This window comes from Boleophthalmus pectinirostris, unplaced genomic scaffold (genome assembly GCF_026225935.1).
Source record: "Boleophthalmus pectinirostris isolate CB_2022bp ecotype Guang Dong unplaced genomic scaffold, ASM2622593v1 HiC_scaffold_5, whole genome shotgun sequence".
NCBI lineage: Eukaryota > Metazoa > Chordata > Actinopteri > Gobiiformes > Gobiidae > Boleophthalmus > Boleophthalmus pectinirostris.
Genome location: NW_026571404.1, coordinates 21,533,014 through 21,550,138, shown reverse-complemented (window position 1 = coordinate 21,550,138; position 17,125 = coordinate 21,533,014). Strand labels below are relative to the sequence as shown.

General features: G+C 38.3%; 1 protein-coding gene across 5 annotated transcripts in view; it reads right to left on the bottom strand.

The window, feature by feature from the left end:
- LOC110157035 (Kv channel-interacting protein 2-like) overlaps nt 1-17,125 on the bottom strand; it is a 90,861-nt gene that overhangs the window by 16,463 nt on the left and 57,273 nt on the right. Inside the window, exon 1 of one of the 5 annotated variants that reach the window (XM_055163085.1) lies at nt 3,808-3,913. The exons of the other annotated variants lie outside the window; for them this stretch is intronic. Within the exon in view, the coding sequence (XP_055019060.1) occupies nt 3,808-3,913 (106 nt within the window). Of the gene's footprint in view, nt 1-3,807; nt 3,914-17,125 lie in introns of those variants that run through there. 5 annotated transcript variants of the gene reach the window in all.

Sequence of the window (17,125 nt, the reverse complement as noted above, 5' to 3'; positions counted from 1 at the left end):
TATCTTAAAATACTTGTAGAGTAATCTTTTTAACAGGTGATAATGCACTTTTGTATTTATTTGTACAGTCCATTCACTTTTTGAGCAACTCCTCAACCACAACCTTGCAGGGACATCTAAGTGATCTGATTATCTGATTAAAAATGATAATCTGATAAAATGGTGAGATACTTATTTTTGTCAATATTGCCAGCCCCCTAGATAAACAATTCTTAAATCCACTGTCTCAAACCATACTTCAGATGCCCCAACAGAGAGACCCAAAGTACTTACGAAACATTGGCTCCAAATGGTCTGGTAAAATATGTAAACATGACACACTACAGCTCTCCTCATTCATTCACTGCACTAACAAACATGTGTGGGCAAGTATTTATCACACTGTGGGGACTAAAATCTCCATATGTACTTAATACTTGAGATCTGCCTCCCTTATGAGGAGAAAAATCAGATCCTTGAGACATTAATCCTTCATTGTTAACAGACAGAACAACATGATTTAATGTTCAGACATGGGTTTAAATAGCTTAGGGTATAATTAGGATTAGGCAAGACGTTACAGTGTAAGTTAGGAAATCAATGCAAGTCAATATAATGTCCCTAAAAAAGCATAGAAACCAAACAGTATCTGATGGCAGCTTGGTAAACAAAAGCTTTTTAGTTTTAGTTTTAGTTAGTTAGTTACTGCATTGTCTTTAAAAAGAACCTCAGAAGTGAAAGTATATAAGAAGACAAAATGAACATCATTGGTTTAAAAGCTTTTTAGTGCTTTATCAGTATCAGTTAACCTTCACTTTTTGCCTTAGACCACTTTTGTTGTACCACCCACTGACTGCAGACAAGTAAAGTCACTCAGAGCTGCAGTTTTTGTGACGTCTCCCCATTTATCTGACTTTTTAACTAGAGTCACATTAAAAATGATAAGAGAAAAATGTTAAATGTCCTATATTATACAAAAGTGACTCTTGTGAGTTTTAAACCATGTTGTAATATTGTTATTGCCTCAAAAACATACCTGGAGTTATGTTTTTGTTTGTTCACCTTAGTTCAGTAGGGATCAGCAATTTCAGGTCTGAAATTATCCAATAATTCTAGGGTGTATGGAATTTAAAAACACAGTGCATCTGTTACTATATGAATTCAGAAGGTAGAACAAAGTTTTTTCTCTTTTGGGCAAACACTCAGCCTAAATATGCAAGATTTGTGTGTTAAACATGTGTGGATATTCAACTCCAGGTATGTTTTGATGAGGAAATAACATTATAACATGGACCAAAAAAACAGCATATAACATGGGCCGTTAAAGTGGATCAAAATTAGCAAATTCAACAAAATCCCACCTTGCGCAAATTAAATTTCACATAAGTTATATACAGTACATTAAGACAGTATAAGCTCTTTGGTCCCAAGCCATCTCTGATCTTGCAGATACTATGTGTAATACTTTTGGCCTTCTGAAGTCAGTTCGTCCATTAAACAGAAAATTCATTAGCTTAAGTACTCATAGGGGAGTTGGCGCGCGCACACACACGCACATGCACACACACACATTTTAAGGCTTCCATTTTCCATACAGAATAGGAAAAGACGGATGCAAACAGCGTAATGGCAATCTAACTGTACTCTTGTTTTTGTAAGTGCATTGCCCAAACATTAATTACTGGCGCACTACTGTAAAACAAAGGCACTTCTCTCATAGTGCATCAAAGAAAATGGCTTCCTCATAACAACATTCATATTATCTTTGTAAGTTAAAATAAGGGTTTGGGAAAGGCTGGATTTAATACTTGAATAATTGATCAGATAAGATGGAAAACAACGTTACGTCATTAGGATCAAGCTAAGTCCACAGATGGCCGCAGGGGAATTGGCTGAAGGTATGAGGGAGTCTTATCATCTGCTGGAAGATAAGAATCCAATCTCCCTTTGTCACTAAGGAGGCCCAGATAAGGAAGTGTAAAGAGGACTGGAGACAACATGGGTCATCCAGATAAGCCAGGCAGGCCAAATGAGGGATGCTGAAAGTTTTGGTGGCCAAGTTGAACAGAAAAGTTGTTTACGCCTCTGAATTTAATGTTCTAATAAGGGCTATAAATATGTGGGTTCAATTGTGTCCTTTCCCCCTGACGTTTCCTGTCTGAGAGGTAATGTCCATCTTCGCTTGCAGTTATTTGCATAAGAACTTTGTCCAAGCTTGGGGCTGTTGGGAAATTCAGAACAATATCGCTCTATATTTTTTATATAGATGGATATCAGTCTGGTCACCAAGCTCTTTTTTCCCCCATAAGCAACGTTTATGTCTTGATACAGACAAATCATGCATATCCCTGATAGGCTAATCCACCTGTCAATCATGTCCATCTGATTCACCAGTGACCACACTCACATCTTTATAAAGTATTGCAGTAGAGTATATGCTGGATCCACGGCATTTGGGGCTGGCTTGTGGCACCAAACGGCCAGACAACTGTTGCTTTTATACTTTAATTTGACTTTTTGTTAATATATTTAACCTTCAAAACTTTAATTACAAATTCTTATTCATAATGTTGTAAAAACAAAACTGAACTGAAATGCTAGCAATCAGATCTCACATCTCTAGCAAATCAAGAGTGTGCTAAAAGAAAGGTCATCAAGCCACTAATGACAACAAAATAATGATACAAAACACAACAACACTGCTTCGCTGTTGCACCACCATAAGTCAAACCAATCTCTTCCATTATTTCAACTCTTCTGGGTCGAACTATTTTGATTGTGAGATTAGAACTCATTATATTCATAAACCACAATTCTCAAACTGTGCCCCTCTAATCTGATGCACTTTACTTGACACCGTGAAGCCTTGTCAAACCCCAGCAGGTGAGTTCTTTCCATATATCAGAGGCGTATAGGGCTACAGGCTAATGAGAGAGAGTCTGACATTCCCTCAGTGAGCCAGCGCCTCTACACAGCACTCAGACCCACTCTGTCCATAGTGTTATTGATCACAGGGTAAAAGCACACACCCCAGGGGCAGGGGGAGGCCGTGCACAGCTAAAGTTACTCCTGTGTTTGTGTGCGTGTGCAGGAGCGTATTCATCGCACTGTGGGGACTGAGATCTGTAAACACGCTCACATTATGGGGACCTGATTAAAGCGGCAAATCCCCATGACGTAACCTGTTTATAATCATATCGACAAAATATTTTAAAGTTCAGATATGTTTAGGTTAAAACAGGTGAAGATTCGGTAAGTAGTGACGATGGTACGTTTAGGGTCATTCTCCAGGAAATGAACGTAAGTCAATGTAATGTCCCCAAGAAACAGGGAAACTCAACGTGTGTGTGCCTGAGTGTGAGTCAGAAATTGATAGAGAGAGGGAGAGAGACAAAGAGAGACAGAGAGAAAGAGAGAGAGTTGTAATGTTAACGGAAACCTTTAGCCCAGTACTGCAGTCCAGTCATGTACAGGTCAGAACAAGAGTAATTGATATTTACATTTACCAGGGATCGAGGGCTAATGTAATTACTTATTTATAAATTAAGCAAACTTTAAGGACAACTCTAACAGGAAAAAGTTTGAAATTGACAATTGAAAAATGAAATAAATCACTATATGTTACCATAGCAACATTAAAATATTTGCATACATAGGGGAGACAAAAAGAGAAAGCTGTAGAAAGTCCTTACCATCCAATACATATTTTCATATAGAGAAATCACAATACAAAAATAAATAAATTGCACATAAATACATTAAAATTGTTCATGAGTGAAACTATTTTGAAATTTACAATGCAATTTTATTTACGCTTTACTCTTTTACCTTCTCCACCAACTGGTTCAAACATCCCAAACTGCTCCAGGACTTTGATGAAGAGCCCCATGACCACCAGCACTGCGATCATCTCTAGCCCATCCAGAGACAACATGGTGGGCATAAAAGTTTCTCATTGCCTGGCCGCTACCAAACCAGGGTGGAGGACTGCGCCACTGTCCTGAACACGAAAACTTTGTCCCAACTTCTTCACTTCTTTTGCAACGTTTCGGGATCTGTTTTGAATACGTCCAGCATCTTGTCACAGGAAAACCTTATCCCCAAGTAGAAGCCATGATGCCAAATGCCAAAACATATAAAAAGTTGCTGTTTATTCTTCTCAAAGTGATGGAATGTGGCGCTACACCCGCTCTGTGTAGTAGTCCTTTGGCAGTGGTTGTCAAGAAGCAAATGTTACGAGGGGGAGAGAGGGAGCGAGGGAGCGAGAGGGAGGGATGGAGTGAGGGAGGAGGTAGGGCAGAGGGAGGAGGAGGGGAGGAGGAGAGGACAAACAGCAGCGCACTGTGAGGGTGAGGAGGGGTGCGATCCGGAGCTGGGGGGTTTAGGAATGTCCTCCCACTCATGTAACATTACTTCTATTGATTTGCTTCATGCTGTTTCCACGGTAACGGCATAAGAGTCAGATTTAACTAATAGGAGGCTATTAAAGATGCTGTGTTTTTGTTTATGTGAATCGTAATGACATTTATGGACATGGCTCATAGCTTACCAACTAGGGTCTCTTGGGCATAGCAAAAAGGCAGTGCATGTATTTTGACTTTTGAGGATTTCTAATGTTAGTTAAAGACCACCTGTTGGCTAAAAAAGAAAATATATTGGGTATTAAAGTTGTACAAATATTCAAAATCAAATTGAAATAGAATTTGTAACACAACTGTCAGATCACAAAGGCTCCAACTATTTAGTCAAAACATGAAATGAAATGAAAACAAGTAAGTCTATAGTTTAGACTTCCACAAAGGTTTTGAATTGTTTTTGATTCTTATTTTTGTTACACAATTCAAGTCTTTTTGAAATTGTTGTACTCATACATAACCATAAATATAATCAAATCACAAAATCATTGAGAAGTTTTCTACAAAATTGTACAGATCTATCTACAATATATAGAAAAAGAACACAATGCACCAAGAGAAATTTCAGGCTTCGAAATCTTACAGTTAAAAGTGAAACAGCATGACTAAGCACTGCATTTTCCAAAGCGCTGTCCAACTGTAATTTCTTTTATTTTGTGAACTTTTTATTGAGCATCTCGTACAAACCTCACCTCACGCATCATACAAACTGCCATAAATCAAGTAAAAAATTACATTTTCCAGAAGCAAAGCACGTTGTTACTGTTAGCCCGCCTCACTGCCCCTCCCAGAAGGTTTCCCACTGAGAGTATCACCAGACCTTTCGCAACTAAAATAACCAAATCTAATGTTTTTTCTCTTTTAAATCCAGCGATGTGTATAATTTTATCAAAAGACAACTTGACAACTTCAGTACATAGGAATCCTCATTTGCTTCAGTTTTTGTTTTTGACGGTGTCCACCATCTTGCCTCATTATGGAGAAGTCAGAGCTGTGGTAGAAAAGAGAAGCATCGCAAGGTGACAGAAAACCTAACCCCGCGTGATGTAATTCTTAGCCTCATAGTTATCACAGGATTGCCCCACCTCTGCACTATAGGCAAAGCAAACCTGCGTAATGTATATTGTATCGAAGGGAGCTCCTATTGCCGACATTGTAGAGGTAAACATAGAAATATTGAACCACAATACGAAGTGGGAGAATGAGAAATCTGAGCCGAACCTGTTGGTACAAACACGTTTATTTATGGCAGAGCTGCTATTTTGAAGGAGAGAAAGGAGGAGGAGAGGAAAGGACATCGGTGGATAAAATTCTATTCAAGTACCGTTACTGCTGCATAATATTAAGTCGATTGAAATGCAGTAAAATATAACAAACATACAAAAAATCTGAGGAGTTTGGTATTGGTTGCTATGGTCACTACACTAAAACAAGTAATATAATAAGTGTGATTACGTCTGATCTACCTGGAAAATTATTTTAATACATCATTGCTAGTACTACTACTACTGCTACTACTACTGCTACTACTACTTGCTACTGCTACTAGTACTGCTACTACTTGCTACTGCTACTTCTACTACTGCTACTACTACTTCTACTGCCACTGCTACTACTGCTACTACTACTTCTCCCACTATTGCTGCTATTGCTGTTACTGCTGCTGCTGCTACTACTACTGCTACTGCCACTGCTACTACTGCTGCTGCTGCTACTACTACTGCTAGTATTACTGCTGCTACTTGTGCTACTACTGCTGCTACTGCTAGTACTACAACTGCTACTTCTGCTACTATTACTACTACTGCTACTGCCACTGCTACTGCTACTTCTACTTCTGCTACTACTACTGTTACTGCTACTACTGCTGCTACTATTGCTACTACTGCTACTACTACTACTACTGCCACTGCTACTTCTACTACTACTACTGCTACTACTGCTACTACTACTGCTACTACTGCTACTACTACTACTACTTCTGCTACTACTGCTACTACTACTTCTGCTACTACTACTGCTACTGCTACTTCTACTACTGCTGCTACTATTGCTACTACTGCTACTACTACTACTGCCACTGCTACTTCTACTACTGATACTACTACTGCTACTGCTACTAGTACTGCTACTACTTGCTACTGCTACTTCTACTTCTGCTACTACTACTGCTACTGCCACTGCTACTACTGCTACTACTACTTCTCCCACTATTGCTGCTATTGCTGTTACTGCTGCTGCTGCTACTACTACTGCTAGTAATACTGCTGCTACTTCTGCTACTATTACTACTACTGCTACTGCCACTGCTACTACTGCTACTATTGCTACTACTACTTCTCCTACTATTGCTGCTCCTGCTGTTACTGCTGCTGCTGCTGCTACTACTACTGCTAGTAATACTGCTGCTACTTGTGCTACTACTGCTGCTACTGCTAGTACTACAACTGCTACTACTGCTACTATTACTACTATTGCTACTGCCACTGCTACTGCTACTTCTACTTCTGCTACTACTACTGTTACTGCTACTACTGCTGCTACTATTGCTACTACTGCTACTACTACTACTACTGCTACTCTACTACTACTGCTACTACTGCTACTACTACTGCTACTACTACTTCTGCTACTACTGCTACTACTACTTCTGCTACTACTACTGCTACTGCTACTTCTACTACTGCTACTGCTACTTCTACTACTGCTGCTACTACTACTACTGCTACTACTGCTACTACTACTACTGCTACTACTGCTACTTACTACTGCTACTACTGACTACTACTACTGCTACTGCTACTTCTACTTCAGTAACTGCTACTGCTACTACTACTTTTACTACTGCTACTGTTTCTACTACTACTTTTAAGCAGTTAGAGCAATAATATAAAAAAAAAAAAAAACTAAAAATTTGAGAAAAACTATACTTTTTTATTACAGTAAAGGATAGACCGATGTAGAGGATGTCATAGGAGCTAAGGTTGAGTCCCGTGAGTACACATTTGGAGTACAAAGAGATACATCTATTCTTTATGAGACGACAGACACCAGCTCTAGTCCAGGAGGAATTCTCCTCTGTCACACTGTGGATATGCCCTTTGCTTTCATTGTGTTTTTCAATTGAATCAAATAGTCCCATTCTGGCTACTTTTGGCAGTAAAGCCTTATGTTTTTGTGTCTTTGCTGTAAGAACAAAGCAGTGACTGTGGTTAATGTATTAAGATTTCTCAACAAATATTAAGTAAGAGATACTTTACCTTGTACCTATAACAATAACAAATTTTGTGTGTTGCAGGGCTATTGTAAAGCTTCGATACTTGCAAAATTCTTCCTATAATAACATTTACCTCAGTGACTTTCTACAGTACTAAAGATCTTTGCTCTGAGTTTAGTCTTTGATTCTGGATTATGGCTCAGTCAGGGAGCTCAAATGAAAACACAAACTTACATTGCTTCCACTGTTCCCCTTCAAGTCCTTATTGATTTTTCCAAATTTCTGCTGTGGCTAAATATATTGTAAAGAGGTGATCTGAGCCTTGAGAGGAAACAGGCAGCCTGAATCATGACCACACCTTTACATTTCACTGTCTATCTACTATCCAGATTTTCAGATGGGAGAATAATTCAATTCAAGTTTATATTACATATTTAAAACAACTTCAGCAGACCAAAGTGCTTCACATAAAGGTCAACAAAAACAAAAACTGAAAAAAACAGATTTACAGATAATATAATACATAGAAAAACTACAATAAAACACCAAGATATCCTGTCTAGCTAGTATTAAATGCCAGGGAGAAGAGGAGAAGCATTACAGACTGAGAGATAACCTGTTTTAAGGTATACGACAGTATTAAAACACCTCTGGATCAGTACTGCGCTTATGGGCTTTCTGGCAGTATTGGCAGAGTCCATTTATTTCACTGGGTATGTGGAAAAAGCACTTCTAACTGCACTGAGTTCGCAAATAGATTATGTTTTAACATAATGTAAGTCTGTCATGCCACAAATAATGTAGATAACAAGGATGGAATAGTCTGAAGACGTTCAATCCATGTATGCCTATAGACCTATTCACTGTAAGGCTTCTGAATTGCTCTCTTTACCCAAATTTCTACAGTTAAATAACATTAAAATATTTTGTTTTTATCACAGATTATAAAATATGCAACACCACTGCATACATTATACCATGCTAATTTTGATCACAGTCAAAATTCCATACTGTCCCCTCCCTAAATTCAAACACTGGCCAAGTGTTTTAAAAAAAAAATCTACCATTTTGTTAAGCCAGCCATATTGATTTTTGCATGTTGCATTCTCTATTCACCACAATGTGCTAATTGGAGAACATGGCTATTGATCTAGGATTCAATAAGGCTTGACTGAGCACAGAAAAACTCTAGACAAAAATGACAGATACTACGCTCCCTGAATACCAAAACTGTTGCAATCACACGTTTCAACCGCCCCATCATGTGGATAATGGGCCATGAACATAACAGCTACATTTATAATCAATAACAGCAGGACAATACCCAGCTTTAGTTTTTGACTCACAGTACGAGTCCAACCAAGTCATCAGTATATAATAAATCAAAACATAAAGCAGATACAGGAGGAGAGATAGACTGGAAAGGAGGACTTGTGAAATAGTGGGTCAGCTAGATTAGGACATCTAGTGGGCACAGAGGGCAGAGAGCGCATAAAGCAAGTGCAGACTGTTAAACAACATGACACAGCAAAAAATATTGCAATAAAAAATCATTGTAGATGTATAACACTTTTGTGTAACGTTTGTGGTGAGGGTCTGCCAACAGCTTGTTTCCATGCAGATGTTATTGCTTTGAGTGGTATGTTAGTATGACATTAAGCATATCTGTTTCTATGGTAACAGGCAAGTAACGCCACCAGGCCAAGTTACAGGTCAGATGTGAGATGTTCCCTGCTTACAGAATGAATGCATGTTTCTCACTGAAATTATGAGCAATAAAAACTGCTGTGATTGTATTACATAAGATTAATGTCATACTATGGAACATTCAAGGCAAAGCAATATCATCTCCATGGAGACAAGAAGCAAACCCTCCACCACAAAAGGTTACACATTGCACTTCTAAGTAAAAAATATGACAAAATTGAAACAGTAGAGCCCAAAAAGCTACACCAGGGCGAATTTGAGTGACAGGGACTTTTCATGCGTTTTAGTTATACGTGACATTTTGAGGACTTTTCACCATTCAAAAGACATCATATTTTGTTAATCGCCATGGCAACAGTCCTAATTTTTCCTACTTCTGAAACCCACGGATATATACAGCTTTTTGTATGGGACTGCAACTTTCTATCAAACTGAAATCAGAGTGAATATCTGATGAAAAGAACATTTAATTGATTGAATAGTATATAAAGTACATGTAATTTTTTTCGGTCTTACCTTTTCCTTTGAACATCCAGTAATATAGAGGGAATAATATTACTAAGAGCAGAACATAAAAACCTCCATTTCTAACATCAGTTGCGATCAGACCGACCAGTGGCATTACGGCCCACATATTGAACACTTGTGACAAATCTGTTATGAGTTCACAAGCTTTGTACATTTTAACATGCTATTGACCATTCCCTGCACACAGCCTCATCCACCTGTGTTGATACGCATCTGTTTTGACTCCACCATAATAAATGTTTACTGGAAACTGATTGACTATTGACTTACTCCTTTCTGTGCCTAGATTGCTTGTTTTCTTTGATCAAAAGCACTATACAAAACAGGACTTGAGTTTTCATGGTAAACAGGTTTTCAACAAAATACGTCTATTTAAATATAGAACTAAAAATGAAAATAAATGCCTGATAATTTAGAGATACTGTAACAATGAAAGTCAAGTTTGAATTTTGATATAGTGTAGGACAGGTGCGAAGAATTCTTTGCAAAAACAAGAAAGAGCATAGTAAAGGAAAGAGCGAGAAAGACAGACTGGAGCATTGTAGACAGAATTGCAAAATAAGTCTGGGCACTGGAAGGTGGAATGAATAATACACTGAGATATTCCTGAAAGTTTGACTTGTAATGTAACCAGATTCATGCTGAAGGACATTGCGTAACACAAACCATACATATCTTAAACTAGAAGATCCTCGTGTTTTGATCTTGAATAATTTGGGTTTATTTAAATGGACAAAGTTGAGCGATTATGTACAAATGGATTTTAGAAGGCTTTGATCAGAGGTGCAATATTAAGCCAGTCCCACTAGAGGTCAGTATGGGTCAATGCATTTACATGGACAATGTCAAGCACAGTCTAAACACAGGGCAGACTTCACCTAATTTAGGATTTAAAATATGTGAAATCATAAGAAGGCAGTTAATCTTAGGAAAATATTAAGCTGATAGTCTGCTTGTACTTAAACTTGTAATGCGATGTTTATATTTCAGTTGAGTGTGTGGCTTATGACTTTGGAGCTGTTTTAAATTACTAGCCAGTCTGTAGCAAGGGCCACACTTTGGATCTAATTACTAACAGTATTAAAGAATGACCTCATGCAGCTGCCAGCAAAGTCATTCATCACTTTAAACACCACTTTAAATCAAGTTAGGGTCCAGCCTTGACACGAAGCTTTCCAACTATGGAGTTATAGCTATAAAATTCCTTGTGGGCAATTGATGATGGTAAAACCCCAAAGAAGAACATTAGTTAGGATACTAAGCGTGTTACTTGCATTAACTTATAGATTTGAAAGTGTATGTTTTTTAATTTATTAATTTTTATTTTGAATGAGTGAATATGAATGAATGTACATCATGTTGAGGCTGGTGCGGAGTAGAGACAGGATTTGAGCTGAGATGCATGTGTCACTCAAGCCTTGTCTAACACTCATTGTAAAACCTGTCAGCTGTCACGTTATACAGCTAAAGAAAGAAAGAAAGAAAGAGAGGAGTGAGGGGTGTGAGGAGTAATAGAAGACAGAGGGGGGCTAAAGGGAGAAGGGGATGAGAAAGAGAGAGGCAGAGAGACGGAGAGGCAAGAAAGAGAAAGAGAGAGCGATAGGGAGAGACAGAGAGAGGAGAGAAAGAAAGACAGAGAAAAAGGGAGAGAGAAAAAAGAGAAAGAGGGGAGGCAGATAGATAGAAAGAGGGAGAGATTCAGAGTAGAGAGGGTGGAGGGCAGAGAGGGAGGGAAAGGTGGAGGGAAAGGGGGTGAGGCTGTCGTCATGGACACCACACAGAGCATCAATTCTGAGTCCTCATACACAACATGCATCACGCGTGCAGACAGGCACATTTCATCTATTATATCACACACTATTGATCTGCCTTCATACATGCTTCTCTACAGAGGAGGCCTGCTCAAAAACTACAATACAGTTATCATGGCTATTCTCTGTCCTCCGCAGAAGGCTTCTAGAAGAAAGACACAATATAAATCTTCTGTCTTATATCTTCTCTCTAATTGTACACATTAAAATATGTTTGTCTTCCCTAAAAGATCAAATAAGACAAAGTAATTTATCTCACACATACAGATTTCTGATCAAAGTTGACAGGTGTCATCAGTGCAAACAGACTTCATGTATAAATTACTGTCAGTATAAGCTATTGGGAGCAGTGCAATTTAGATGAAAAGATGAGAATTGTCCTTGCATACATAACCACCTTGGTACCCTTCACCGCTGACCCTCACCACTACACCTACTGCGGCAACAGGTTTCCATAGCAACCGCCCTGAGCCACCACAAGCACTCGGCACACATCTGGATCCTGCTGCTGGAAGATTATATTTCCTCTCCTAGTCACGTTGCCCATCAAGATGTCTACAAGATATGAAATTATTACTGTCATTATTTATACTTAGAAGTGCACTGTGGAACTTTTCTGGTGGAAGGTCCGTCACCTGCTTGTTTCTATGACATGTCATTGCTCTGCCTGGAATGTTCCACAGTATGACATTAAACAGCTCTTCCTTACATTTTTATATTTTTTTCCCAATTACATGTGGTTATATAACTCAAAAATACCAAGAAAACATGCATTCTGACTGTGAGCAGGGCTGTTAGATCTGACCTGTAACTCTGCCTGGTTTGGTCTTCATGAAGATAGAAAGGTTTAATGACATAATGTGAAACATTCAAGACAAAGCAATAACATCTCCATGGAGAACAGCATTTGATGGACCATCCACTAGAGACACGTTATACAATGCACCTTTAACTACTCAGTATAAATACACCACTTGCAGTTGTCATTTATTGTCTATATATTCTTCAGCAATATATCATACTTCAAAATGTGTCATCTTACCTACCTACTCAATACGTGTTTCTATTTATAGTATTAAATAAATAAAACAGGGTATAGCTTTCTCAGAAATACAGGCAAGGCCATACTTCCCCCTGTCAGTTTGAGGGCGCATGATGAAGAAATGTTTAAAACTGCAACAGCTGTGAAGTCTCAAACAGATGGTGGTCAAAACTGCATCAAATTCTAATGAGTGAGCACACATTTCTTCTGCAGTATGTGCATATACTGAGACGAATTATTAGAAAACTTTTTTCATCATTAACCTTCCCATTAAGCCTCATCAAATCACCCCTATATGCAATGGTGGTGCAGTGGTAAAAGTAATAAAGTACTGTACATACTTAAGTAAAAAAAAAGTGAGGTGTCTGCACTTTACTTAAGCACTTTTTAAAGAGGATACTTTTAACTTTTGCTTCACTAACTTTGAGAAGAAGTATCAGTACTTTCTACACCACTACTTTTTTAACAGGGCTGAAAAGTAAAAAAAAATTTAATGTTTGGGACCTGCTGAAAAGGCTGAGGGATAATTTTTTTTAGTCAAGGTTACAGCATAAATACATATAAAATATAAACATATATACATATATATATATATATAATATACATATAAAATATATGTACAGTTGCTTCTGTTGACCAAAATTCTGCACAAACTTTATCAAAATACATTTGAAGCCTTATTAGATCTCAAACTCTTTACTCTTTAAGTATAATTTTAAACTGGTACTTTAATACTTTTACTTTAATAGATAGATATATTTAATAGATTGTTTATGTTTATTTATTTTTTTGCTTCAGTATGTGTACTTTTACTTAAAAACTGAATACTTCTTCCACTGCTGATACGTGATAATGATATATATACATACTATTACTGCTAATTCCACTATTACTTGACACCTACACATTTGATCATTTATGTAGACTGGGGTGGTATCACAGATTTTAAGCAGACTTAAATTTTATTCTTGATTCATGTTAACCTATTTTTATTAGCTTTAACAGGACACTAAAGACATCTGTTCATTCTTTGGAGCATTAATGAAGTTGTTCAACAGGAGGAGTTAGTCGAAAAGTATATGTTCGATCAGAAGCCTGCATTAAACATCAAAGCACAAAATCATGATTGGACAATAATACCAAAAACAGCAGCAAATCATCACAAAGTTCCGACCACAATGTACTTAGTTATCATCATGTCACGTAGCTCTACAGAAAATTGTATGACCTTCCTAAAACTTTATTCCAGATGCCATTCCTGAAGTAAAGCTCTTTATTTGCCTCACAATTAGACTTGTGTGCCTGGCTTAATATGAACAACTGCTTCTGCATGTGAAGTGACAGTGCATATATTTGGTATGAGGAAGAGTTGCTTCCTCCTGTATTATGCTCTGGTTCCCACATTTGAATGCAGACGCACAGGCCATGACGTAGCACAGCACAGTGTGGAGTGGGCCTTGGCGCCTATAAATAGCCCTGAGGGGAATCAGATTTGGAGAGACCGGAGGTGGTAACTGATGAGATCCTGCATCCCCATATTTGTGTGTGTGTATGTATATGTGTGCGTGAGTGTGCTTGTGTACGTGTGTGTAAGAGTGTGGCAGGCATTCAGAAGCCTTGGATCATGTAGTGGAGATGACATCATAGAGACACATGAGGAATAGAAAGTGGAGACAAGCTTGTAATACAACTGAGAGTATGATGGGAGTCCCAGACAAGAGCCTGCGGAGATGATGGGGTGAAGCTGACAGCGGAGAGGAGCAGAGGAATATTAAAGCTGATTTGTGTCACGATAAAGGCTGTTGAAACAATAGCGGCAGGAACAGGAAGTGTGTGATTTCCATGTTAAGAAATGTTTGGAAATACATTACAGTAATTAGGTGTGAACGTACATAATGACCTAGCAGGGTAATTTCATGCATGCGATAGTTAGACATCACAAATTATGAGCTATCAGTAAAATGATGGCCTGAATCAATTAGCATATATAATGAAGACTAATGCTTAAAGCCTACAAGCAATGCACAGGGAACAACGCATTTCAATACACAAGGACTACGCATGTTGGGTTCATGTTAAATCTATCATGCATTGTAAGCTTTAAGCAAGTTTAAAAGGTTGTTACCTCATCAAACAATACCCGGAGTTGTGTTTTGTTTCATTCATACATGTCTGAGTAACCTTGCATTATTAGTCTGTCTACATCTCTCAATCTAAAAATGCTCTGTTCCACTTTGTGATATCATAAAGCAGTAGTTTTTAAGTTAACAGTTACCTTTTCCCTTTTTGTTTAGTAGAGATTGGCAATTCCAGGGCTGAAATTATCCAAATAATTCTACTGAAGGTGTGGGCTTAAAAGCACTGTGGAGACATCAAAAGGTGAAACAAGTGAGTATTTTCGGTTTGAGTGAAGAACTCAGCCTAAATATGCAGTGTTTGTGTGTTAAACATGTATGAATGACATAGAATCTATCAGAAAATAGTATAATATAGGCCCTTCAAATGCAGACAGCACAGATCGTTTTCATTTTGAACTGCTTTTGCAATATATTTATATACCGGGACAAGACACATTTTTACTTATGTGTTGTAAAATTGCCTTTAAAATGACCTACTGATGGTTTGAGTATGATTTGATTACTTCACACCACTACTGAATCCAAACTACAACCTTCTTACTTGAGTGTCCTCAGTCTTTACGGTCATTTTGGGGATATCAACAAAAACGCTTTCAGTATAAAACCAGGTCCCCCGTCTCTGTCTATGACCGCCTCACGCACCTGCCCTGTCCCACACTCCAGTCAGGTTCTCGAACACATCACTCAGGAAGGTGACAGGAGGTGTCTCAGAGTGTCCCATATTTCTGAGGAGCTGTTCAGACTGACACACAGCAAAATGATGTAGAGTAAAAGGACGACACATAAGAGCCACTGGAGGTAAAAGTGGAATGAGAAAGATCCTGTCAATTCAAATGTGAGGTACTGCAATTCAAATATTGGGTCCTTGATATAGGTTTGTGGGTTTGTTCTTGGTGCTTGGATCCTACTTCGTTGACATGAGCTGGAATCTGTAAAGGTAAATGAACCTGGCATGCTGTGGAATTGATTATTACCAGTTGACAGTGAATGTAATCAAAAAATCAATCCACTGTGAGAGGGGCAGAGCAACAAGGGGAAAGTGACAGCATTACCTTTTCCGTAACATTTTTAATCTGCCTAAAGCATGAACAAAGACTTAATTCACAACGAACAAATACTTTATTAACAATGATTCAGGCTTAGTAATTACTTAATTAATTCCCTAACTCTAATTCTTAACCCATTAATTAAGTAGTTACTATAGTCTGTATAGATAAATGAACATAGCTAACCCACTATCTGCTCTGTTCCAAATAAGAAAGGAGCATGGGGGCGCTTCTGGCTCCACGGACTCTGTCTCCAATTCACTTTACATCAAAAAATGTCACCCCTCTCTGCGTAAGTGCTGCAGTGAGCTTTGTCATTATGGTCTTAAATGTTCATATTAACCCACTCTACATGATCCTGGTGTTTTTATTCCACTATTTTGTCCGTAAACACATTCCTATTCCTGATATGTATGAAAAATTCCCCTGAAAATGGATTAAATGTGGAGTCATTACAGTTACATCAGAGTCATGGGTGAGGTCAGATGACATAGTGTCCGTAATAGGTATAGCGTGTCAAAAGTCTACTCATTTACTGGTAAAGTTCAGATGAAAATAATTACAGTTCATAAGGGTGACAGAGTTTACAAGACATTCTTCTGTTTTAATGCTTTTGACGTCACCTTCCCTGTTTCCTTGCCCCATGTTAACCTTGCTGAATGCTGAGTGCACTGTGGACCTGAGGTGAGAGGAGGATCTCAAGGTCGACCCTGCCCTGGCTCTGCTCTCACTCTCGGACACTGAGTGGACTGGACAGCCCCGTTCTGTCTGGGGAGCAGCAGACTTTTAGTACCTCAGACCAGTGTCCTCCCAGTGGACTCAGCTCATGAGTGTGCTTCCTTTGTCCAGCCTGTCCATTACACACAGGGTGACAGAGAGGACAACAGCGTCATGTCTTTGTTATGGCTCTGTCACTGCGGAGACTGGTCACAATAGTCTAGTTACAAATGTGACATGTGACATTCATGTAACCTTATGCTGTCATAACAACAACAAAAACAACAAAGAGCACAGAAAGAGGTCATTTTAATGGCTCTTTCTTTCATGGGTCACCACTAGAGATGTAACGATATCCAAATCTCACGGTAAGATATTATCACAATATGTATCTGACAATACAATATTTATTGTGATATTTTGAAGAAGCTAATATAATTGTAGATGGGACACTTTTTTGCTTTTAAAAAAACTTGACCAGATTTTGGTGTGAATTATTACCATCATAATCCCAAGAATTCAACT